This window comes from Nylanderia fulva, unplaced genomic scaffold, assembly GCF_048542155.1.
Source record: "Nylanderia fulva isolate GAGA-0341 unplaced genomic scaffold, ASM4854215v1 Scaffold11, whole genome shotgun sequence".
NCBI classification, from domain to species: Eukaryota; Metazoa; Arthropoda; class Insecta; order Hymenoptera; family Formicidae; genus Nylanderia; species Nylanderia fulva.
In genome coordinates this window covers 2165485-2192302 of record NW_028189302.1, presented here as the reverse complement: position 1 = coordinate 2192302, position 26818 = coordinate 2165485, and the positions used below count along the sequence as shown (strand labels likewise).

The following is a 26818-nucleotide window of genomic DNA, read 5'->3' as shown; positions in this document are numbered from 1 at the left end:
AAAATATCTCGTAAATTGCATTGATATTTTTTGATTATTTTACTTTATTAAAATATGCAGAATAAATAAGAAGAAAATATGTTAAATATATATATATATATAATTATACTTTATTTATCTTCTAAATAACTCATCATCATTATACATGATGTAACTTTCTTACACATAAGATAACTGTTGTTAAATAAAATTTACTATAATTCCAAAAAAAATTAAAATTGCTAATTATTATTGATTTATTTGTTTTTATGCATTTTCACTTTACTACGTATACACGTAGATTGATATAAAAACGTGTGAAAAATATTTCTCTCTCCTTGTGTGGTCACTTTTATTCGCTAAACATATAACAAATCGTTATTTGCGCGACTCACCAGAATAGTGATCACGATCAGAGATACGTTCCTGATGCCAGACTCGAAGAAAGCAGCGGTATCTGTAACGTTGACGCCTGCTCCGGGACGCCATTCGCCGACCTAGTTTCGCACATATAATTACATAAATATATTACACATACGCACGCATGTTCTGTATGTTTATATATATATATATATATTTCTTTTTTTTTCACGCTCTTCCGACGCGCGCTTCCTGTTTTGCACTGTAAGTCACGACGTACCTTGACGAGCGAGTGCTGTTTCAGTTTCAGCAGATCCAATTTAAACTGTATTCTGCGTCCTTCTTTAAATTCAATTGGTCCGGAGATCCCTTTCATCTCGACCTGCAACAAAAACCGTTTGCGGATTCGTTTGTGAGAGCGAACACTCTCTGTTCCGTGCATGAGAGATGGAAGTTATCCCTCGCTCGGATGATATTCAGAAAATTCAACTTGGAGCACAACAAACAATTTATTGCAAACGTATGCAATATTCTATTAAATTGTTTCGATCCTTCTTTCTTCGCGTGCTCAATTCCGCTTACAGATATAAATAAAAATTCTGATTTAAATATATTGAATATAATTAAATTTTTATTGTCAACGCAACAAAAAAAAAGCGGAATAAGTACAAATTTATTCCGATATCTCTCGATGATCATGAAAAATGTACGAAATCGGATTTGAGCGCTACATAAAAGTTATATATAAAGTTACAGAAATTTATATATACAAATTTATTTACATGTATAAATATATAAATAAATAAATTTCTATATATTCTATAAAATTATTACATAGAGAATTTATATAAATTTCTATAAAATTTATATATAAAAAATATATATTATATGTATATATATTATTATATATATTTTATATATAAATTTCTATAAAATTTATATATAAAAAATATATATTATTATATATGAAGATGCATTGGAATACGCGCGAGCACAAATGAAGAATCAGCTCGGTGAAAAGTCGCGGAGAGACGGAAAGAGGATTTTCTCTCTCCTTTCCGTGTACAGGTATATAAGCTGCATTAAAATGCAATGCAAGAGAACGATGAACACGCGTCATCCCCATAAATCTCTCAATCTTTCATCGTGCGTATCATCGGCGCCGCGGAGACAAAACTCGGCATGAACGAAGTTTCGCTAACGGCTCTCTAAAACGGAGGAAGGACGGGGGCTCAGAAATTTTCTCCCGGTAGCTTTAAAAATTTTCGCACTTAGGAAGTCGTTACCGCTCGCGTGCGAGCTCTGCGAATCTCGCAAAGTCGTTATAAAGCTTCTCCTTCGCGGATATCTCGCGCCGGAATAAGAAGGGGAACGAGTGGGTTGGAAGGAGGCAGCGGGTCGCTTTTCGTCGTTTTCGTTTAAAATGCCACGGAAATCTACGGGGCCATCGATGTTGGGCGATATTATGAGGAAAGGGAGAGAGAAAGACAGACTTCGTCTCTCTCAACCGGGATCGTGGAACGCATAAATTTCCGAGAGATCTTCAAAGTTGAATTTTCTGCATCGACGGTTTCGCGTTTGAGAAACTTTTTTCCCCGGCTTCTCCTTTTACCGTCGTAAAGCCTAAAGTGAGAGATGCAAATAATAAGTGACGGCAAAAAATCCCTGTAATATATATCAAAAGGATTATACTGCGCGTCGGTGACAAATTGTTGAAAATATTTTGGTATCTCGAGTTTTATGATATCTCATATATAAAAGCTGTAATTTACATGCTTTCCATTTGTTTGCAATTTGTAAAAAAAATTGTAGATTAGAATTATTTTTAATTCTTTATTAGATTTTATTATAAAATTGTATTATAAAAATGTATACTATATACATATATTATAATAATTTATATTTTATCTTATAATAAAATAGAAATAGAAATATAATTTTTTAATTTATCAAAATAAAAAAAGGGAACAATTGCATATATAAAATTATCGAAATACTTAATATAACATTGTTATAACATGCTTTCCATTTGTTTGCAATTTGTAAAAAAAGTTGTAGATTAGAATTATTTTTAATTCTTTATTAAATTTTATTATAAAATTGTATTATAAAAATGTATACTATATACATATATTATATAACAATTTATATTTTATCTTATAATAAAATATAAATAAAAATATAATTTTTTAATTTATCAAAATAAGAAAAGGGAACAATTGCATATATAAAATTATCGAAATACTTAAAATAATTTGTTATAACATCATTACATAAAAGTTGTTATTTCCACAATATAAATATAATTAGATTTGATTAAGAGATAGATTAATTCCGGTCGTCAAAAATTAATGAGTGCGCTAAATAAACTTGAGAAAAATTTTACCATTAAAATAATAATTTCTGAAAATTGACATTTGTGTTTGACATGCATATATTTGGAAAATAATTGTATAAGTGCATCATAATGCACTTTTATTCAAAATTTCAACGGTAACGTGAAGTGCGCGAAACAAGGTAAATTATTGAAACGCTCTACTCCTTTCATCATCCGAGATGTCGACATGAAAGAAATACTGCGAAGGAATCCGGCAGGAACCCGTGATTAAGTATTTAAGAGCCCGAGAGTTCTCCGGTTATATGTATATACACGCGCCAAAGTTACGGCGTGTAATGTGAAAGCACGCGCGCAAACATCAATATACACTCTGCACTATGTACGAGCACGATGCGTCTCGTAACAAAATACAAACAGCAAATAATGCCGGATATAAAAAGGAAAAAAAGAGCCCGCCTCGCGAGCTTCTCCCGCGAGATCGGTTCGCGTAAAAATCATCGTTCCACCTGAACCTGTCGATGCTCCGCGGAACTCGCGTTCGTTCTCTCGCGAGTTCCGCGATAAAACAGCGGTGTGGCAACAAAGTAAAAGTGCACTCAATCTCTCAGCACCGCGTTAAAAGTGGGGAGGTATAATAATAAGAACATATCTGAATGGAGGAACTTGGATAAATATTGCCGCTTGGCAAGAGTTGAAAATACGTCCGAGGGAGAGAAAGAGAGTTTCGTTTCTTGTGGGATGACGCAAGAAGTAGACGGATGCATGGAAATGGAAAATAAAGTGGAGCGCGGAGAGTAAATGCGACCTAAAGTTTGATTACCTCATTTTGCAGCAGCCGAGAGAGAATTCGCGATTTCTCATTCCGATTGTAACGCCAAGTTTCCGCGCTCTCTTCCATTTCGAATATATAAGAAATATTTTAATATATATAATATATAGCACTCCCTCGAGAGAGAGAAAGAGAGTGCTTTGTTCTCTCTGGCAACGCGAAACTATTAATGAGATTATTACAAATTTGCGTGCCGGTTTTTAAGCGGCTTACGTAAAACTTTAATGTATAATATTCCAACGGAGATAAATATGTAGTTATATAATCAACGGTTATTTATCTGGCGCGACTACGTTTCTTTTCTCTACGTAATTTTTATATATAGAGTATGTAGATTTTTTTTTCGCGAAAGTCTCTGACCAGATTTTTCGTTTGCGCGTGACCACAAAGTGTGAAATTAACGTATGAAAAAGCGACATTGTACTGAATTAGCAACCTGGCATGTTTTAAATATATTATACTGCGTTGCCCCCTGTAAAATATTCATATAAAATGTACATTATGCTGTTGCATAAATGAATGTAAATGTAAAATGTCATGACAGTTCACAGACCGCGAATAATAAACATCGTTTCACGCACGTTTGAGCGTGCTTTACGATAAATTAATAAAACAAATAACTACATCGTCGTTATATGTGTGTCACGCGTTATTGTCGGAAAAAGATTAAATTTGAATCTTCAAAAAAAGTGTGTCGCGCTGCCGAAATTGATGTCATCTATTTGCGCGTGTATTTCTTTTTAGCGAGCGGCTTTTTATTTCAATACGAACGCTTTTCTTCCGAACTCGAGAAATTGATCAGACGCCAATGGAAGATTGCAGTCTGTTGGCAAAAAATCAAGAAGACGTCGCGATTTCGAAGCATATCTGAAAAATTATGGCGACGCTCTTTTTCATTTTCCGCGGGAAAGAAAATGCGCGTGTTTTATCCCAGATTAATACTTAAATTTTTGTGTCATCAAGCAGCATTCGCATTGTGACATTGACCGTTTTCATTATTAGAACGGACAACCGGAGATAATAGAGAGAAGATTAAACGGGGAGAGATTTTCATGCGATTGAAAAATAAAGAAATGAATAAAATCCGGAGCAATCATGGTGATGAAAATGCAAGAGCAAAATCTCTCTGAGTGAATTTTGCATTTTTTTTTCTCGTCAACTTTTATCCCGCTCTCTGTTTCCATCAAAATGTTATTTGTAAAACATTAAACGACAAATAATTGATAAAGAACGATGTCCAGAAAATCCTCTTTTTGTGAGCAGAAATTTAAAAAAATATGAAAAAAATATCAGATTAAAGCTAATTTTTACCCCATTAAAAATTTATTTACTTTTATCGTGTTGTCATGAACCATTTTCCATCAATAAAATAATAAAAGTCGACTATTTCGTAATTAAAATCCATTAAAGTCAATTGTAAATGGCAATAAAGAAGCTTAACTAAAACTTTAATCCATGATATCTCGAAAACTAGATATTGTAACATAATAATTTATCAAGAAATAAATTTAAGCGACCAATTTAGCACAAATTTTTATTCAGTAAAACTAGAATTTTAGATTGGTCGCTTAAATTTATTTCTTGATATTTCTACTAGCGATTTAAAATTTGGTTAATAATAATTTGTATTTACAAATAATGATGTATTTTCGAAAACCATTCCAAATGGTATCTTATTTAATATAAAATTTTTTAACTTCAAAAAGGGATTTTTAATTTTTATTCTCTTTTAGAAAAATGCTGGATATTTTTTTTGTATCTTGATTTGCCCTTTCCACTGTCAAAGCTGCAATTTTCCCGTGAATCTTTTTGGCTGAGATTGATCGCTTAAATTTATTTCTTGATATTTCTACTAGCGATTTAAAATTTGGTTAATAATAATTTGTATTTACAAATAATGATGTATTTTCGAAAACCGTTCCAAATGGTATCTTATTTAATATAAAATTTTTTAACTTCAAAAAGAGAGATTTTTAATTTTTATTCTCTTTTAGAAAAATGCTGGATATTTTTTTGTATGTTTTTTTTTGTATCTTGATTTGCCCTTTCCACTGTCAAAGCTGCAATTTTCCCGTGAATCTTTCTTGCTGATCTGATCGCTTAAATGTGAATCTTTCTTGCTGAGATTGATCGCTTAAATTTATTTCTTGATATTTCTACTAGCGATTTAAAATTTGGTTAATAATAATTTGTATTTACAAATAATGATGTATTTTCGAAAACCGTTCCAAATGGTATCTTATTTAATATAAAATTTCTTGCAATAAATAACGCGCGGTAAAATTCTTGTGCACCATTCTCTTTATCGCATTCGAGGAATTAGAATTCAGGTGCGCGAGAACGAATCGCCGGAACGGACGATCGGGAAATTCAGCGACGTCTTCTTCCCGGTCTCAACGTGTGCTACCCGGCAGTTTCGCTTTCCGCGACGGGTCTAATTAAAGCCAAAGCGGAAGTTACCACCGGATTGTCGAGCGTGACTAAAATCTGTGAGTGCCGGAGCGCGATCGCTAACCAGGAAAAACGTCACATGGCGTCTAGCAAGAGTCGTAGGCTCTCCTCTAAAGATATATCATCGAGGTAATTGTAAATTGTTATTACGTGGAACATACCAGCTGTCTCTGTCCGAGAGAAAATCCCCTTTCATGCCTGAACGTGGCCACGACTTTTATCATTCCTTTTCGCGAGGCTTCGTATATTCTCTGCCCAAAATATGAGAAGCTGCCTTAAAAGCGAAACGCGTATTCGTATCTCTCTCCGAATTTTCATCATGCATTCGCGCTTTATGCATAATACGACATAATCGGCGCTTATAGATGGTTCTTTGACTCTTGGAAGAGTAATCGTTTAAGTATAGCTTTGTGTTTAAGGAAATATTATTTTAAACATTATTTTTTTCTCCGTGAAGATAATAAATATAAGCAGAACCTGAGAATAATTAAAATTATTGACTAAACTAATAAATTAAAACAAAGGTTAGAAATTTTTATTTTGGGGAAAAATTATTAAAATTTTATAATATGTATAATTAGAAAAGTGGCAAAGTAAATGTGCATTTATTTAAAAACAATCGTCGTTAAGTTAATCCTCTCTCTTTCTCATTTATTAATTAATATAGTTAGAAGTTAGAATAAATATAAATAAACATTTAAACAGTACATAAAAATGAATATGGCGAAATATATATCGTAATTAGAGTCAAAATGTATATTTTTAATTAGTAAAATATAGTAAATACTCTAAATAAAAACTATAATTAAAACAGTGCATAGATAAGTTATTGTAATTCAGTAAAAAAGAAAATGTTTGAGCGCTTATATATTTTTCTTTTATTTTGTATATTTTATATATTTTATATATTTTAAATACTAATTATTTTATTTACGCAGCAAAAACGCAAATATTATTTTAGTAATTTCAAGAAATAAAGAAACATGTAATTTTGTGTGCAATTTTGTATAATTAAAAATTCAATTTTAATTTTTTGAACAAAGCGATAATAATACATATAAAAATATGGTCGTTTCTTTAAAAAAAAATGTAAAGTTTATATATATAGTTAAATAAATAAATATATATATATATATATATACTTATTTATTTAACGCTATTTTTTTATAATGATACGATTCATCGAACAATAGATTCGCACGAATGGATGGTTACGCAAACCAATTCCATTAGTAAATTATTCGCAGTTTAACTTCGTTGGTCCACAACAAAGTTATTGCAGAGAACGAGAGTAAAACGCTATATATACACATTTTCCAAGCAATCAATAATCCACGCTCTTATCACGCAGGAGGATATGTATATCTTCAAAGTGTCTATACCGTACTTAACTCTCTCTCTCTCTCTCTCATCTTCCGTCTGATTTATATACTTATCCTCGAAAGTGCACTCTAGCTAAATATGCTCGGAAAATAAAATTTGGCACGAAACAATACTCGCTCTCTCGCGCAGAATGAATCCAAATAAAAAATCAGGTCTCTTTCTCCAACTGCCGGTGTAAACCTTAGTCCTAGAACTAGCTGGCAGTTAGTAAACAGCCCGTATATGTGACTCGACACTTTCTCGACCTCGTCGGCGCCGACAGGTTGAGCTCTCTCGACGGTGTCGTAAAAAAAGTCACGACTCTACACGAAAATCGCTTATTTTTCTTACGTGAGCGCGCGACAATATTTTTTTTCCTTCCTTGACCGAATGATGAAATATCGTGTAGGAGAGATAATATAGAATGTTGCGACAAAACAATTCGTTCGTTATTCCTTATCATTTACATCAATCGCGTAAAAGCTTTTACTTTAGTAAATTGATGTAGTAATAATACATAAGCAAAAATAAAATAACAAAAAAATGAATTAAATTCTAAAAAAAAAGTTTCAAAATCGTGCTATTATATATTTCTTATATGGATTAAGGTATCTAGCCATGCTTGAAATTCTTGAGGTCTTTGAAATATTTTGCAATTTTTCATAGATTCTCTTGATTTTTTTTTCGTTGCTTCTAAATATTCAGCTAAAAGAGCAGTTGAGACTATTCGAGTAAAAAATATTTCATCTTATTTTGTAAATAATACAATCTATTTTTATTTAGAAATCCAAAAATATGTGTTACGCATAATTTATTTATAGATTTTAAACGTTCAAATATATTATATAATATAAGAGAACATGCAATTTTTTAATTTCTTGTATATCTTTATTATATTATTGGAAAATCGTGCAAATTTCCTTGGATTGTCCTTAAATTTTATTTTCAAATTTTACTAGACACCCTGATAAATTTTATTGTTTTAGAAAAATAAATTTCTCGATTCTGTATCACTAGCGAAATATTCTTAAGGACCCCAAACTCGGCATTTTTTAGCTTAATCATAAACGACGTCGTGTTTACTTGTTTGCCTTGTCTACATCGCATAAAAGGAAATGTTTACCTTTAAAAAAGGATGAGAAAATTGCGCAAAGACATACAAAAAGTCTCAAGTAAGCAGGCATTTGTGTAACAAGAAGGGCTGAAGTTTCTTTCAAACATCACAGAAAGGAAAGTCACCCGTATTGCTAAATTTGGACACTTATATTTCAATTACTGAGACGTCGTCTCTCGTTCTTTCTCTCTCTGTCTTGTAGAACTCCGTTTCGCAGATGAAGTGCGTATTTACAGTCACAAGATTCTACTGGATAAAAGCTTCGAGATTGTAGCCTCGGAAAAAGTTAAAGAAATAGTATTCAAACTGAAAGTACTCCTTGCTTTCGACATGTTTCTACTATATTTCAAAAGGATCGAGAAAAGTGAGATATTATAATTTAAAAAAATTTTAGAGTACATAGCAAATTATCACTTAGTCGATATTCTGGTCTATGATGATCTATTTATTCGAAATTAACAGGAATATCGCTGTCAATTTTATTTTCCTTTGCGATTAATTTTGCATAATTATAATAACAGGCAGTATCACGAATTCACGCGCTGCTGACTATTATAAAATCAATTTTGTGGTACATATATAAAATACACTATTTACGAGTACGTGACGATATGACCATAATTCGATCAAAAATCCCCATTGTAACTGTCATCGATATTTTACGTAAAATCTCTAATATATATGGAAAATCAATATTGAAATGCGCTTCTATTTTTCTTCTACATACATTCCAATTTCGAGTATCATCCGCAAATAGACGATGTAAAAAAATTGAGCCGTCCGAAATGGCCGGCAAATTTTTCGCGATAATCGTATTTCGCGCGTGCACAATTATAAATTACTCGGTCGTTTTGTATTTCGATACGTCGTCCTAATATCACGAATATACACGATTATGGGTTTTGTGTATTTCTCTCACTGCGGAAAACTCGCAATTTATCGTATGATTCTATCTCGCTGTTCGTAATCAGATAACGGCAGAAATTTCGATAATGCGGAATTCGAGCATCGCTTTTGCAAAGGTCGTCGCTTATATAATGGTATTATATCATCGAGAAATAATTACGAGGATTTCTCTCGTGACACACTTTCGGAAGAAGAAGATCCTCGATTCCTCGAAATTCAAATCATCCAAATAGCCCGGGCGAAAGAAGCAACTCTCTCTCGAGTTGCAAACCTGCGCCCTGATCTTGTAAGGATTACTTTCAATCCCCTTGAGCGATTTAAGATTCCCGGCAGATCCATTTGAAAATTAAATAAGATCGATGAGATAGCAGACACGCGATGGAATCAGCTTCTCGCTTCTACAGACAAGCGATTCCGAATCAATCGAGCTTGACTGTATAAAATTGAATGAGAGCTTATAGAGTCGAACAAGAATGGAGGATTGATCGTTTCATCCTTTTAAAGGTAAATTTTTTATCACGTGATCGAAAAGTCGAAAAACTATCGCCACGAGGAATAAAAAGGCAATTCTCTATATAAATGTAATAGTTTCTTTTCTCTAACACAGAAGAAAAATATTAACTATCATGTCTAAATTTTAGCTTTCTATAGTGATTAATATTATTAAGTATAATTTAACAGGAAATTCCCTAAACCTTTCAATTAATTATTACTTTATTAATTGAACATATTAGTATATAAATCAAATATACGTTTTGTTAGATTTAATTTAAGTATTTTTAGATGTTCAATTAACAAAATAATATTTACTTGAAAGGTTTGGTCAAGTTAACAAATTTTCTCAGTGTGCTAAACTATAGCTTAAAGACAACGCATAAAATGCATTTAAAATGCATTTTGATTAAACTAAATTGTATTTAAAAAATACAATATATTATATATATATATATATATATATATATATATAATATATATATATATATATATATATATATTATATATATATATATATATATATATATATTTATTATATATATTTATTAATTGCAATAGTTAAAATTTAGGTATGGTAACTAAATTAAAAAAAATTTAATTCATTAATTACTTAACTTCTTTTTTTAAATACAGAGATGTCTTAAATTTAACCGCGGAAAATTTTTTCCGCGCAATGTAATAAAGTTTGGAATAATAGCAGCAAAATATATATTTTCACACGACAATTTTGGCAATGATAAAAACCATACCATATTGGTATCGAGCAATTTTAATCGTGTTTAACAATAAAATCGTCAAATCGTCAAATGCCAATAGTTGATGGCACGTCGCAAATATGGTTATTCGGATTTAGCTTCAATATGATTCGATAAATTCCAGTTATGCGTACAATGGTTTTAAAAGCAATGCATACAATGTTGCATGTAGGCTTTAGTTACACGCTCGGATAATGTACGCGGTTGTAAGCTTTATTTACAGCTTCCGAATCCTGGTATTCGGTAACTGCTCCGTGCAAACACACACACACAATACATATACATATTTCGTCCGCCAAGATACAAATAATATATACAGGGTGTCCGGTAACTAACGGACCAATGATTAAGGGCGGATTCTCTGGCCAATTTGGAGACGATTTTTTCTTAGCAAAAAAATGGGTTTTTTGAAAACTAAACATTTTGGAGTTAAAAGTCTAACATAATTACATTCTTCAATTAATTTCAGGTAGAGTTTACTATAATAAAATTTTAATTTGAGGCTTAGTTATAAAGTTACATAATGACAAATATTGGAAAGTTGTAAAAAATGATGACCTTTTTTGACATTTTCGCTGAGAAAAAATCGTTCCCAAATTGACCAAAGAATCCATTTGTGATCGTTGGTCCGTTAATTACCGGACACCCTGTATACATTTTTTATTACGGTAGCGTAAAATATTCGTGAATATTTTGTGTGTTAAATGCGACTTCGCGCGGAGATGACGAGCGTCTGTTTTTCTTCGGAGACGCGGAATGGATTAATTAAAATATCGTTCGCGTAGGTCGTTTCGGCGCGGCTCCTACCGGAAGTGGAAACGGAACCGGGGGATAACAAAGTACGGCCGTAAATTAATGGTCCCGTTCCTGCCCCAGTTAAAGCCTCGAACTTGGACCAAGTCGTGAAACAACGGGAAGGGAGACAACTCCCGGTGTGTTCCTGACGGGAATAGCTGTTGGGATAAGGCCGTAAAACGACCTTTTAAAAAGTACCGCCAGGCCGTACCAGAAGTCGCGACTGAATTAAGCGGTAAACCGCCGCTGAACGTGAATACCTAATTACAGCGGCGGCCAGCAACGCGCTCCTCTAAAGGCCGGAAGTAAATTATAAGGCGCGCTGCCTCGTGTCATCGGGACTTTTAAAGACCAACGAAACCATTAAAATTGAAAAAATCGAAAGGGCAAATGTAGAAATATATATTCAGTATTAAATAAGAGTTGTACACGAAGAGAATTTTCTCTTAGAATTTACCCTGAAAATTGCGCTAATAATAGTATTGGAAAAATTTAGAAGAGTTTCTCCGATTAATATTTACCGCAATAAAAAATATTAATATGCACGTAATAAATTTTATTATCGAACATATTTTATATTTTTATTGTGGTAAATATTAATCAGAGAAATTCTTATGAAATTATTCTAATATCGTATTATGCCATAATTACTATGATTTTTAAGGTAAATTTTAAGAGAAAATTAGATATTAAGTGCAACATAATTATTTTTGAATTCTTTTATAATTATTTTGTATAAAATAATATTTATAATATATTAAAATAATAATTGACAATAATATATAATTTATGATCATTTTATAATATACGAACTATTATTTTATACAAAATAAGTATAGAGGAATTAGAAAATAATATTTTTACACCTAATATCAGTGGTCTGGCTCTTACTAGCCTTTTTTTATACCTACATTTTCATTAAAATTTAAACTGCGATATTGCAATTTTCTCATATAATCGTATAATAATTTAATTGAAATAAACGCGGAGAATTAATTAGAGAGGGGGTGAATATGTGATTTTCGATTACTTTGCGCTGATCTCCAAAGCTGGGTCAGGTAATTTATCATTTCCTACCTTTCTACTTACCTCCCCTATCATAGATTTTGACGCAAGCAATTCCGTATTCAACAGGTTGTATTCAAGGCGTCTATATAGACGTATACGCAGTATATCATTATAGTTTAGGTATCACGCGATATTAAGCGTCGATTTGCCTTCGTTCTGCTCTCTGGTAGAAGAGAAGACTTAGTCGAGAGAAGTTGACGCCTGTGTTTGACGCAGAATCATTTAAATAAATTATTCAAACAGCAACATTCTTCCCGGTCTCTTCCCAGGGATTTATCTCCCGAAACACGTATCTCGTCTCGTTGGCGCTAAACGTATAAACTGCGCGCGGCTTATCAGCGAACGCTTAATTAAGGGGAAAGTCAGGGGATCCTTCTCTCTCCGGCCAGGGTGTAATCTTGTCTTCGTGTGCTTTCAGCGTTCTCGCGTGTTCCCGCGATTAATCAAGCTCTTCCATCCCTCGGTTCTCTTCGACGCGGTTTTCTCTCTCTCTCTCTCTCTCTCTGTAAATTTATATACGTGTGTGCGTATGTGTTTCGTTGTATTTCTCCGGTCGTGATAAAAACGGGGAAGCTCGTTTGCACGCGCTTTACCATGCAATCATCCCTCGCACTTACCCAAAGCAAGCGCTTTAATCATGTTGCTAATTACGTCGTGAACAACGGGAAGGAGGAAGTGGGAGGATTTGTGCGTCACAACGTAACCGGAACTGTGTTATTGGCGAACGTCACACGTCTTGCAGCTGGTGATCTCTGAGATGAGAGATTACCGCAATGTCAATTGCATTGACAGTATAATTAAGTCTGGACGGACCGCTGACTGGGATGTCGATATTGAACCACAGTCAGCTGATGCATCCCTGTCAAATGTCAAATGCTAACTAGATTATTAATATAATATAATGTAATAGAAAAATTGTTAATTAATATAATAATTGTACTGCGGATAAAATAAATCGGTTCGGATATATTGAAACACAATCAGCTGATACGTTCCTGTCAAGTGTCAAATGTTAATTAAATTATTAATATAATAATTGTGCTATGGATAAAATAAATCCCTATCAAGTGTCAAATGTTAATTAAATTATTAATATAATAATTGTGCTATGGATAAAATGAATCGTTTCGGTCGATATTGAACCACGATCAGCTGATGCATACCTGTCAAGTGTCAAATGTTAATTAAATTATTAATATAATAATTGTGCTATGGATAAAATAAATCCCTATCAAGTGTCAAATGTTAATTAAATTATTAATATAATAATTGTGCTATGGATAAAATGAATCGTTTCGGTCGATATTGAACCACGATCAGCTGATGCATACCTGTCAAGTGTCAAATGTTAATTAAATTATTAATATAATAATTGTGCTATGGATAAAATGAATCGTTTCGGTCGATATTGAACCACGATCAGCTGATGCATACCTGTCAAGTGTCAAATGTTAATTAAATTATTAATATAATAATTGTGCTATGGATAAAATGAATCGTTTCGGTCGATATTGAACCACGATCAGCTGATGCATACCTGTCAAGTGTCAAATGTTAATTAAATTATTAATATAATAATTGTACTACGGATAAAATAAATCTCTATCAAGTGTCAAATGTTAATTAAATTATTAATATAATAATTGTGTTATGGATAAAATAAATTAGTTTGAATATTGAATCACAATCAGCTGATGCATTCCCGTCAAGTGTCAGATGTTAATTAAATTATTAATATAATATAATAATTGTGCTGCGGATAAAATGAATCGGTTTCGGTCGTCTATTCGACGCTTAGGTATTCCGGACGCGTCAGCGCCGTTTCTCGTCTGCAATTGTAATTTTACAAGGATTTAGATTACATCCTCGGCGAGAGAGAATGCGATCTGGGCGAGGAGGAGCGTCTCCCATTCGCGTGACGTCATATTACGCGAGCTTCCGCCGCGGCAATTATTTCTCGTTCGGTTCAATTAAGCCACTCGAGAGGCTGGAGGCATAATGTCGCTCCGGTTAGGATTTAGCAGAATGCTGAAATGCCCTATTAGAGGAGCGGAAACTAACTCGGTTATATCGCGCGGCAATTCCCGGCGTCGCCTAGGGACATTCCTCGTGTCGAGATGCGAATTCGGGAGAACGGATCCTCGATAACATCGCCCGTGGGAACGTTTGTATAAGCCGGGAATGTTTTCGTCACGAAAAACCGACTCTGTATCCCTTCTAGTATGCATAGGTGTTCGCATGTACCTGTATCTCGCAACGTTGTTTATTCAGAGAATGCAAGCACTGCAATTACCCCGACTGCGTGACAAAATTATTTTAATAATAAAATTAACTTGTCACTAACAGTTAGTTAATTTGCAAGAAAATTAAACTGATCAGTTTAGAAAATATTATGCAATATACATATAGCGCATGCACTTTCTCGTAAAAATAAATTGGGAAAATAGAATGTACTTGTTTGTTATCTTCAAATATTAAATTATATATTCATTAAAATGCTAAATTAAAGCAAAATACTCTGAATTGTGTATGTATGTGTCATAATGAATAGAAAAATATATTTATTTTGTCGTGATGGAACTTTCATATTTTTTAAAACATAATTACTATTCTGTCACATTTTCCTTGACAAGTGCTGAAATATCATCAAAAAGATGTATATGACATACATAATATATGTATATTTTTTTATAAAACTATATTTCAGAAAAGTAAATATGTTCCTATGTTACATAAAAAAGTTAAATTAGATTGATGTTTTTTAAAAATTAAATTATATTAAATTACATTGAAATGACATGTACTTATTTATCGTAATGGAAATTCTGTAAACCTTTCTACACAAATTTCAATATTCTGACACTGCAACAAGAATTTTCTTTCTTTTCGGCAACCGTCCAAATCATCACATAAATTTTTTCTTTTAAAATAAATTTAAGTTATCTTTAAAGAATAAAATAAAATTATATTCAAACTTGAAGATAAATTATATCAAATTGAGAATTTGCGTCTCTACCATATGTGACGAAATTTTCATAAATATTTTTTTCTGATACAAAAATCACAACTATGTGATTCTGTAATATTTTTCCTTGACAAACGTCAATCCACCGTCATCAGAGTTTAGGATAGCACATTGGATCGTTCTCTTTTGTCTGTACATACACTATATGGTGGCGTATCAGCTTGTTTCAGCTGTCGGATATGCCAGGGTAAAACAGGGTACGTTGCGAAGCTATGGCGGAACCGCACAGAGTCAATATCGAAAAAAAAAAAAAATCGATCTAAATGACGTCTCGCAAAAAGGTAGTTTGTTCGCCGCAGCTTCGCGCGTTGTGCATCCGGCAAGATCTGATATACGCGGCAGGATTTTGAGGGACGGTGCGAGAGAGAAAGAGAGAGTGTCCCGGAATTGAATATCGACCATTGTACACGTCTGGGTATATTGTCAATAGGAGTAAGCGATCGCGCGCGCGTTCAGGGAAACTCGGTGTTACCTTGGCGCGCCTCCAAACGTTATCTAACTAAATGCCAGCCGGCTGTCATTAGCATTGCAAAGCGGGTGCGCGAGATCATAAATACGGGCGAATAAACAACGTCGTTTGCGACGTCGTCGCTCCATGCAATTGTTCGATGCGAACGTAATATTGTCGAAGAAAACAGATATTATTTATACGGGATTGCGAGAAGAATAAAAAAAATCCCTCCTCTTTCGACTCTCGACAAATATATCGCGATAGCGTTAAGGGATTACATATACCTTTGTCGAGCGCAAAAATGGCCCTATTTTATTATTCTCTATTCTCTATTTTAGTTATACTTTTTAGTGCATATATATATAAAAAAATTAGAATTTTTATGATAAATTGTGTGCACCAGTATCTGCATGATTTTGCACCATAAAAATTAGGTTGATTTGAAAAATAAAAATATTTTCTCGTAAAGAAATGTTATGGCTAGGAATTTTCGAAGGTTTTACCGATTGTTTCTTATTTTGTTTTTTTTTTATAAGTTTTTGATAAGAAAGTGGAAAAGTTTTGTGTGTGTGTGTGTGTGAGACAAAATTGAAACTTTTTTTTAATCAAGTTATCAAATTTCATAAATTTGTCTAAATAAAAAAAATCCTTTCGACAATTCATAACTGCAACATTTCTGTACAAGAAAATATTTTCAGATCGAACTAATCTATAGTGTAAAATCGTACAGAGACTGGAATTATGCATGTTCATCACTGATGCTCTACAATTTGTCATAAGAATAAAAAATTATTATTTTATACAAAACTTAATAACTTATTATTATTACATTATTTATCGAAAAAACGAAGTCTTGAAAAAGTAGGCCATTTTTGAGCGCTATATGTAATCCCTTATTTCGTCATATTTCAATTTCGTCATATATCAAGGCAGCAGTTTCTGTTTATGCGTAGCAAAAAAACAAACAAATAAATAAATAAATAAATAAATATTTGTGAGAATTGGACCCGAGGCGTCGAAGAGGAAAGGGGTTTTTCGTTTTGTTGAGCACTCGGGGCTGAAATCCACGTAAATCGTTAGCGCGAAGCTTGCACACAATGGCTGTTATTTGCTAATTCTCCGTCTCCTTTTCGCCCTTATAATTAACATTCGCGAGCAACACACTCGCGAAAAGTGGTCCCGTCACACAACCGATGAAATAATAATGTCTTACTGCCGGAAGCGTCCGCGACGACAAAGGCCAAGTAACCCAAGCGTGCTTTACGTCGCGTGTAATCTTCTCCGACCACTCAACAAGCTCCGCTTTTATGAAACGATATATTAATCGCTTTATATTGCGCTCGTTACGCGCCGGCAAGTAGAACGAGAGCAATTTGGCCGGGTGGTGGCGCAGCGTGCGCGAGAATCCGCGTCCCAGCAAATCCGGCACGTTACGACGCCGTCCGAGGGCGCTATCTAAATCCCACGGGATCTAAGAGCCGTCACAGGCCGGCTTAGGGCAATGGCGCGAAGAATGGATATTCTAATCACTTAAGGAAAATCTTCCTCGCCTCGAAACGCGAGTAATTGGGCCGTCGACTTGTAGCTGCTTTGCGCGACAGACATTGACAATTCGGCGAACAATTTCCGTCCTGTTTTATCGACAAAATGTGAGGTTAGATAAACTATAAATCTATTTATTAACTATACGGATTGTTCTTTATCTGAAATTAAAACGCTTCGCTCTTTGTTAATATTAATACTTTAATTTGTACAGGAAAAAGATTTATCAATCTGTATAGTCTCATATACAGGTTAATAAATCTTTTTCCTGTACAAATGAAACTATACAGATTGATAAATCTTTTTCCTGCATATATTAAAATATTTAATATTAACAAAGAGCGAAGCGTTCTAATTTCAGGTAAAAGATAATCCGTATCCAATAAATAGATTTATAGTTTATTTAACCTCACATTTTGTCGATAAAACAGGAAGGAAACTTAGGATAGCTTAGGATCCCCTTAATCCGGCGATTTTGCTAGACCTGATTTAATGGACGGGTAAAATATTATTTTCTTTTTTTTCGAAATTATTGTATCGCGGATCAAAGAGAACGTGCAATATTTATATATCTGTCGCGGAATAAAGCTTTACACGACAATTCTTAAAATAACTCGTGCAAAATAATCTGCTCGAAAAATTTTACTAAATGTAGAAATTATTCTTTTTCATACAGATTTTAAATTATTCTTTTTCATACAGATTTTAAATTATTCTTTTTCATATAGATTTTTTAAATACATATATAAATATTTGTTCTCGAAGAGAGATACTAATGCACTGAATTATTCGGGATCTGGATTTCCGGGCTGATGAAGAGAGAAAAGAAACTGGAAAAACAGCGAGTCAGAGATAGGAGATAAGTGGGAAACGAAAAATAAAAAAAAAGGAAACAGCAAAAAAGGAAACAGGAGCAGGAGAGTTGCGGTAGGTAACTAGAGAGCATAACGGAGGGCAATTTCAGTAAGCGGTCATCCAAAGCATTGCACAAGCTCGAGGTGCTTTGGGAAAGTAGAATAGCGAAGATGTAGTATTATGTGGAACATGAGACATGGTAAAAGACGACACGCTTGCAATTTTAACGTACCACTCTTCCTCTCTATATACAGGGTGTCCGGTAACTAACGAACCAACGATTACAAATGGATTCTTTGGTCAATTTGGGAACGATTTTTCCTCAGCAAAAATGTCGAAAAAGGTCATCATTTTTTACAACTTTCCAATATTTGTCATTATGTAACTTTATAACTAAGCCTCAAATTAAAATTTTATTATAGTAAATTCTACCTGAAATTAACTGAAGAATGTAATTATGTTAGACTTTTAACTCCAAAACGTTTAGTTTTCAAAAACCCCATTTTTTTCAATCGCTTATAACTCGAAAATTATTGACTTCTCAACATTTTTGCTAAGAAAAAATCGTCTCCAAATTGGCCAGAGAATCCTTAATCATTGGTCCGTTAGTTACCGGACACCCTGTATATGTACATATACAGTACACATATATGTATATACATATATATAAAAAAATATATATATGCACATGAAATTCTCTTTTTATTGTGTTCTTGCGTTTCGCATTTAATTTTCATTAAAACTGGATGTTGCGCGGTTAAACTTGCATCGCGGCAAAATGTCGAACAATGAAAGTGCCCAATAGTCGAAATCGACGTTGCTCCGTTATCGAAAATTATTCGTCAAATTGTCCGCCAATTTAGCAGTATAATTCGCGATTGGAAACCGATTGTACGTGCATCACAATACCGTTCGCCCAACAAAACACGGCTTTACAGATAACGTTAGAGTTAAATTATAGCGAAGCTATAGTTACAGTAAAAGAAAAAATAAATTCAATTTTTACGAATTTGAATCGTGGCTCTATGCGGGTACAAAGGAGCAATATTGCTTTTACCTTTGAAAAATTCTTTCGAATTTTTCATCATATGCCTGTATATTTTTGGTTTGAAAACAAAAGCTAAGCCGATTAAGAACGATACGTAAAAAAAAAAGAAAAAAAAAAACAGATATCACGTCTAGTTGTGCCGCGGACAAACGAAAGCGTTCTTTCAAAAGGACAACTTCCTTGTATGCTGGTACAGACTGATATTGTATTTATGCATGAAAGCTCGCAGATTTGGCCTTGTTTTTATAACCACTTTATGATCAGACACGTTTCGCTTTTGAATTGATATTTAGCTTGCAAATTGTATTTCTATTTCTATTTAAATTCTATTATATATTAGAAATATAGGCATAATAAAATAATAGATAGACTATTTTTATATTATAATTATATTTGAATTCTATCATAATATATAATAGAATTGATATATAAATATATATGATAAAAATACATAAATAATATTATAAATTCTATTATATATTTAATTTTATTTACACATCTAAATATCGCACAAATTTGTATACATGCTATAATAATTTTAAATATATTTCCAAATTAGCAATTAGCATTTTTTCTTACTGAAATTGGCTGTTATAAAAACAGACATGAATATAAATTTCAAATATGTAAAATCATAGAGATATACATCAATTGTTCGACCGAGAACGAGCTAGCAAATCATAGTTTATAATGAAACTGATATGAGATAAAGGAATGAGAAGGACGATCAATTTGTTATTCGTATACATACACGATAAAATCCCGTATGCGTTCAAATGTACTATCTGATATATATTTCGTTGAAACAAAGGAAAAACACCACGTATGTGACACAATGTTTTTTTTTACTACATATATTTGTTCCATTCTTTGCAGAACTGCGTATATAATCTGGTATTTTTTTAAATATATTAAAAAAAAATTAATTTATATACAATATAAATTCTATAATAAAAAATAAATAAATAATAATTTTATATTCTGAAAAGTAAAAAAATACATTTTAACGGGAAATGTATAAATGCAAAAATTTGAAGAAGAACAACAATAAAACAAATATCTTTTTGAATGGATTGTTGTAAAAATGCCATCAGTGTACTAACGGACTGCGCAAAGGTAACTTCAAAATAAAATTGCGGTTTTGTAGATGCAGACGCATGAAAAGAGATAATAAAAGGCCGACCAAGTGCAATTGTAATGCATGTCAGAACGGCTCTGTTTCTACGAGCGAATTTTCTGCACGCTATAAAGGTACGAAAGTTACGAGCGCGATGAATTTCGTTTTCATAGATCGTACGTTTCGTTAATTAGTTGTAAAAGATGATATCACGGTAGATAACTGACCGCGCTTTCTTGTAATAAAGAATTTGCAACGAAATTGAAAAATATATATATTTTATAAAAAGGAACTATCTAAAGTTACTTAAAATTGTACACAAAGTTCCTATTAAAAAATGTACGTAATAACTTTTCTGTTTCTCATATTTGATATCACAAATATTTTTGAAATTATTAAACAATTTATTTATATATTAATTTTTGAATATTTACAAATTATTTCAAGTGTGTATTAAGAATTTTTACTTTCTCTCGCGAATTAAAAAATGTAAGTTAAAAAAGTTGATTATATATATTACATGATAAATTGGAAAAAGTAAATTTAATTTGAAATTTTCGTATTATACGTATATTATATAATTTTTTAACAAAATTGTAGATTTACACAGCAATTACTTTATATTTACAGAAGAATAATCAGATAATTGGAATTACGTATCATATAATTTGTCAATGCAAAATCAATATTTATCGAACGGTCAGAAATTCATTTTCAGTTTAAATTAGTGCGAATATTTGTTTAGCGATCCACATAATATACTTTTACCGCAAACATATCGTGCGGATGTATTGTTTTCTATATAGATTGAATCGAATTTACCGAAGGGAAGATAAAGCAGCGCGAATTACGAGCACTACAAAATGCGCTTCGACGCGGTTCAATGTGATTTTCGACGCGTAATTTGTATCTCTGGTATCTTTGGGAAATTGTAATTTAGTTACAAAATTAAATGTAATTGTTTGAAATTCTAAACCTTTATCTAAACTAATAAATAACAAATTAAAATTATTATTAAATCGATAGAACATATATCGATTTATGTAAAATGTAAGTATTTAAAAGACAGTAACGTTTCTCTATTTTATTTTTTATGATATAATATAAAATTATTATACAATAATATTTATTTTTAGATTAAAATAATCTATTTTATGCTGATATTTTTTAAAATTGTTACATTCTAGATCTCATTTAATGCTCCTCGGCAAAAACTTCACTGAGATGAACTTGTATAAAATAAACCCAATTAATTTGTTAGGAATGTAAAGAGAGATGCTGCCTTTACGTTGAAAGGTTCGATCCTATTTTCAAAAAAATATCGCATTCTTTTTTTAATACTTCCGCGTAATTTTTACTATTATAATTTTGCGAAATTTACGTTCGCCGGCCGTCCACTTTTATATAAACCACGAGAGATGAACAATTTTTTAGAGCTGAGTTCGTAAAAGCGCGGAAGCACCGGCGTTAAGTTAAACGGAATGCGCTCGGTTAAGATTTAATTAAATGAAGCTGAGTGCGGAATAGAAACGAAAAAGAAACGTGAGAGAGAGAGAGAGAGATGTGTATAAGCTGGATCGTAAATTTCTGTCGAATAGTGTATATAAAAAGATTGTTTGAGGAGTTTGCGAACTTGGCGCCTCAACAATCCGGCCAGCGTCGCCCGCGATATTCGTTTAAACTTATTTATGGCAAATTTGGCGAACGGATGGATTTTAATCCGATGACCTGCTTTACGTTTGCCCTTGGCACGGAGAGGGAGGGAGGACACTTTGGGGTTAAATCGGGGTAAGAAAGTAGGATAATACCGACGGGACATAAACAAGAGTTCACCGCTGATGCCAAAATCCACATAGAATGAAAGATGCTCGAAAGGCGCGCGAGCAAACAATGCGAAATAGCTAATCCGGTGATAAAAACGTTCGGAAAACCGCCAAATAAAGAGTTTTGCAATTTTAACGCTATTCCGTGGCACTTTTGCGGTCGGCACGAGAGAGAGAATAGGGTCGCATTATAGATGTATTAAAGGATAAATTGTGAGTGCGCAATAAATGATATTAGTGACGGTATATGTATTTTCCACGTGTTTCTTAATTTCTTAATGTTTAAAATAAAATTAATATTTGTGAATTAAATAAAATTATATTTATTGAATTTCTTGACAACTAGTTTGGTCCGACGAATTTTTCTTCTCTATTTTTTCTCTCTCTCTTCTGTGTAAAATATATTCTAACAACTGCAAATATTTATATAGAGGATGTTTCTATGTGTTTTTTTAATTTCTTAACATTTAGCAAAATAAAATTAATATTTATAACGTTTAATTTTTTTGACAACTAATTTGATCCGACGAATTTTTCTCTCTATTTTCTTTTCTGCCTCTTCTGCAATATATTCTAACAAATATTTATATAAAAATGTGTTTCTTAATCTCTTAACATTTAACAAAATAAAATTAATATTTATGGCATTTAATTTCTCGACAACTAGTTTGATTCGACGAATTTTTCTTCTCTATTTTTTCTCTCTCTCTCTTCTGTGTAAAATATATTCTAACAACTGCAAATATTTATATAGAGGATGTTTCCATGTGTTTTTTTAATTTCTTAACATTTAGCAAAATAAAATTAATATTTATAACGTTTAATTTTTTTGACAACTAATTTGATCCGACGAATTTTTCTCTCTATTTTCTTTTCTGCCTCTTCTGCAATATATTCTAACAAATATTTATATAAAAATGTGTTTCTTAATCTCTTAACATTTAACAAAATAAAATTAATATTTATGACATTTAATTTCTCGACAACTAGTTTGGTCCGACGAATTTTTCTTCTCTATTTTTTCTCTCTCTCTTCTGTGTAAAATATATTCTAACAACTGCAAATATTTATATAGAGGATGTTTCTATGCGTTTTTTTAATTTCTTAGCATTTAGCAAAATAAAATTAATATTTATAACGTTTAATTTTTTTGACAACTAATTTGATCCGACGAATTTTTCTCTCTATTTTCTTTTCTGCCTCTTCTGCAATATATTCTAACAAATATTTATATAAAAATGTGTTTCTTAATCTCTTAACATTTAACAAAATAAAATTAATATTTATGACATTTAATTTCTCGACAACTAGTTTGATTCGACGAATTTTTCTTCTCTATTTTTTCTCTCTCTCTTCTGTGTAAAATATATTCTAACAACTGCAAATATTTATATAGAGGATGTTTCCATGTGTTTTTTTAATTTCTTAACATTTAGCAAAATAAAATTAATATTTATAACGTTTAATTTTTTTGACAACTAATTTGATCCGACGAATTTTTCTCTCTATTTTCTTTTCTGCCTCTTCTGCAATATATTCTAACAAATATTTATATAAAAAATGTATTTCCACGTGTTTCTAAATTTCTTAACAATTAACAAAATAAAATTAATATTTATGACATTTAATTTCTCGACAACAAATTTTATTTGACAAATTTTTCTCTATTTCCTTTATCCCCGTTCTACAATATATTCTAACAACTTCAAATATTTATATAAAAAAATTTCGCGCATTAATAGAGAACTAGGGTGTAAAAAAAATATTCTCACAATTATAAAATTTCGACAATTCCTATCGTTAAAAATATTAAATAAAAATTAATCATTCCGCTTAACAAATGAATAATTTCTCTACGGGAAATCCGAGACGCGCGTTTTCCCTTATTTTCCGAAAATTCTGCAAGATACTCCCGACTGTTCAACTGTGCAAGCACATGCTGTACACCGCAGATAGTTACATTCACGTGCGAATGCGTATTCATAGTTGGTCGCTTGTACGCCACCCCATGTACGAATCGTATCGCGCGTCACGTGATATTTATTGGATCCCTCAGTCGTGCTTGCGAAGACGGACACACACGTGCGTCTGTCACGCCGTCCCGGGCACACACCTCGAATATATAGGACGACGTCGCTAATTCAATTTCGACATATTCGATGTCATAATCTAACGTACGGCACGCATGATGTTATGCCGGAATTTCAACAGGGAAGTGGAAAATTGCAAATATTCCCGGATCTCGTTCGGGAGACTCTCCCGTCCGATATTGGAATCTCGCTATTAAATTAATGATCGCGAGCGCCCTCGATATCGACGAGGGATGATGATGCTGGGGTTCCTCGTTTTAAGGAGAAGCAGGCGAGATATTAGAGACGGGGTCCTGGTTTTCTCTAGATTGAAGATTACAAACTTGTAGCTCTGACAGAGAGAGAGAAAACCGGAGGAGATAAACTTAATTAATTATGAATGCAGGTACAGCGAATGAGACGCTTTCTGCTCCACGGCAAATGCGGGCGGTCGCATTGTGCCGTGTCCAAAGTGCGCGATGTTATTTCGCTCGTGGGACGTGGAACCGGAGAATGTACGACGATGTTTGTCGTGCTCTTAAGACGGCGCGACGGTTGGTTTCATTCCGCGCGTTGGCCGCATGCTGCGCCTCCTTTCATCTCTGCGAGAAGGCGTGCTTTGACTAATCTCTCTTTTCGGAATGGATCTTTCTTTGACGTAAAAAAAAAAAAAAAAAAAAAAAATAGGAGGAAATATACCTTCCAAGACGTATCGACGGCGATTTTTATTGTTCCTTCTTCCCAGCGAAACTGCAAAACGCAGTTTTCGCGTCTTCGCCTCTTTATATATCTCCGTGTGTTTTTTATCTCTCTCTACACTTTTCTTCTCTCATCCCTCTTTTTTCTTTTCTCTTACAGCCCCGCGTTCAAATTCTCCAATGGTCTGCCCTCGCGCATTTATCGTACGAACTTTTTATTTCCTAACAAGCAGCGCAAAAGTCACGTACGCGCCAGGTTACGAAAGTCTGTACAATTCGGGGAAAATTGAACTCTATGCGCCGGTTTAGATAGCACGGGAGGGACTTTTCCGCTTAATGAAGGGTCGTCGAATCAAAATCCGAGGAAATTGGATCGAACGTGTGTAAAAGAGACTCCCCGTTAATGTGGTGCACGTTTTCAAGGAGGTCGGTTGCGCGCAATTATTTTCATTATACCCGCTCGAAATCGAATTTTAGTGCAAAAAATAGTAAGATAAAGTAAAAGAAATATACAACACGTTACACAGATATAATTCTATTCGATGAGGAAAAATTCGTAAGAAATACCAAAGATGTTAAAAATTATATATAAATTTCAAATTACTTACAGATATTTTCAAGCAAGTTTTTTTTATTATTTAGCAATCTTAAAAATGGAAATGGAAAAATTAGAAATAAAAAAGGTAAAGATTAAACTTATGGAGACATATTTTATATTTATATTTTATATATATGTTTTTTTTTTATATTTATACAATAAGTTATACATATATAATTTTATTTGATGAAGAAAAATTTGTATAGAGAGAAATACTAAAAATATTAATATTATAAATCCTCAAATTACTTACAGATATTTCAAGCAAGTTTTTTTATTATTTAGCAATCTTAAAAATGGAAATGGAAAAATTAGAAATAAAAAATTTTTTAAATAAAAAAGATAAAAATTAAACTTATGGAGACATATTTTACATTTATATTTTATAAAAATAGGAAAATTATAAATTAAAAAAAAGATAAAGATTAAAAACTTTATAAAGTACATATTTGATATTTATCCGTGGAAAAGAGATCATTTGTGTGTAATATATTGTTATTAGAGAACATTGCGATATATATCGCAATATCTTCGCGAGTGGATAGATGGATACATATTTCATATTTATATTTTATATTTATACAAGTTACATATACATATATAATTTTATTTAATGAAGAAAAATTCGTACAGAGAGACATGCTAAAAATATTAATGTTATAAATCCTCAAAGTACTTATATAGATATTTCAAGCAATTTTTAATCATTAATCAATCTTAAAATAAATAAAAATAAGAAAATTATAAATAAAAAAAAAAGATTAAAAACTTTATAAAGACATATATGATATTTATCCGTGGAAAAGATATTATTTGTGTGTAATATATCGATATATATCGCAATATCTTCGCGAGTGGATATCAATCCCGAAACACTACAGCCGGATATCGTACTTTGTCGGACACGGGAACGGGAAGAATGTCGTACAGGTTGAAAAGGGGAAGTACAACATCACGGAAGGATTTGTGGCCCCTGTCTGTGACAGCTTTGGAATCGTCCATCATGGTATTAAACAATTTATCCGTCGCGCCCTGGCGCTATACGCCACGTCGCACCCTGCCTTCATACGAGCGACATGCACTCGCGCGCAAAACGTTGATTGAAATTTATAGAAACGCGTTACGGCTGCTCTCTTTAAA

At 32.5% G+C, this 26818-nt stretch overlaps 1 protein-coding gene across 5 annotated transcripts in view; it reads right to left on the bottom strand.

Annotated features, from left to right (window-relative positions):
- The window catches only part of LOC114931552 (glutamate receptor ionotropic, kainate 2), a 191613-nt gene that overhangs the window by 37114 nt on the left and 127681 nt on the right, over positions 1-26818 (bottom strand). For all 5 annotated transcript variants that reach the window (XM_029303673.2, XM_085486235.1, XM_085486236.1 and 2 more), the window contains 2 exons: positions 620-721; positions 375-476 (listed from right to left, as the gene is read on the bottom strand). In XM_029303673.2, the coding sequence (XP_029159506.2) occupies positions 375-476; positions 620-721 (204 nt within the window). The remainder of the gene's footprint in view (positions 1-374; positions 477-619; positions 722-26818) is intronic.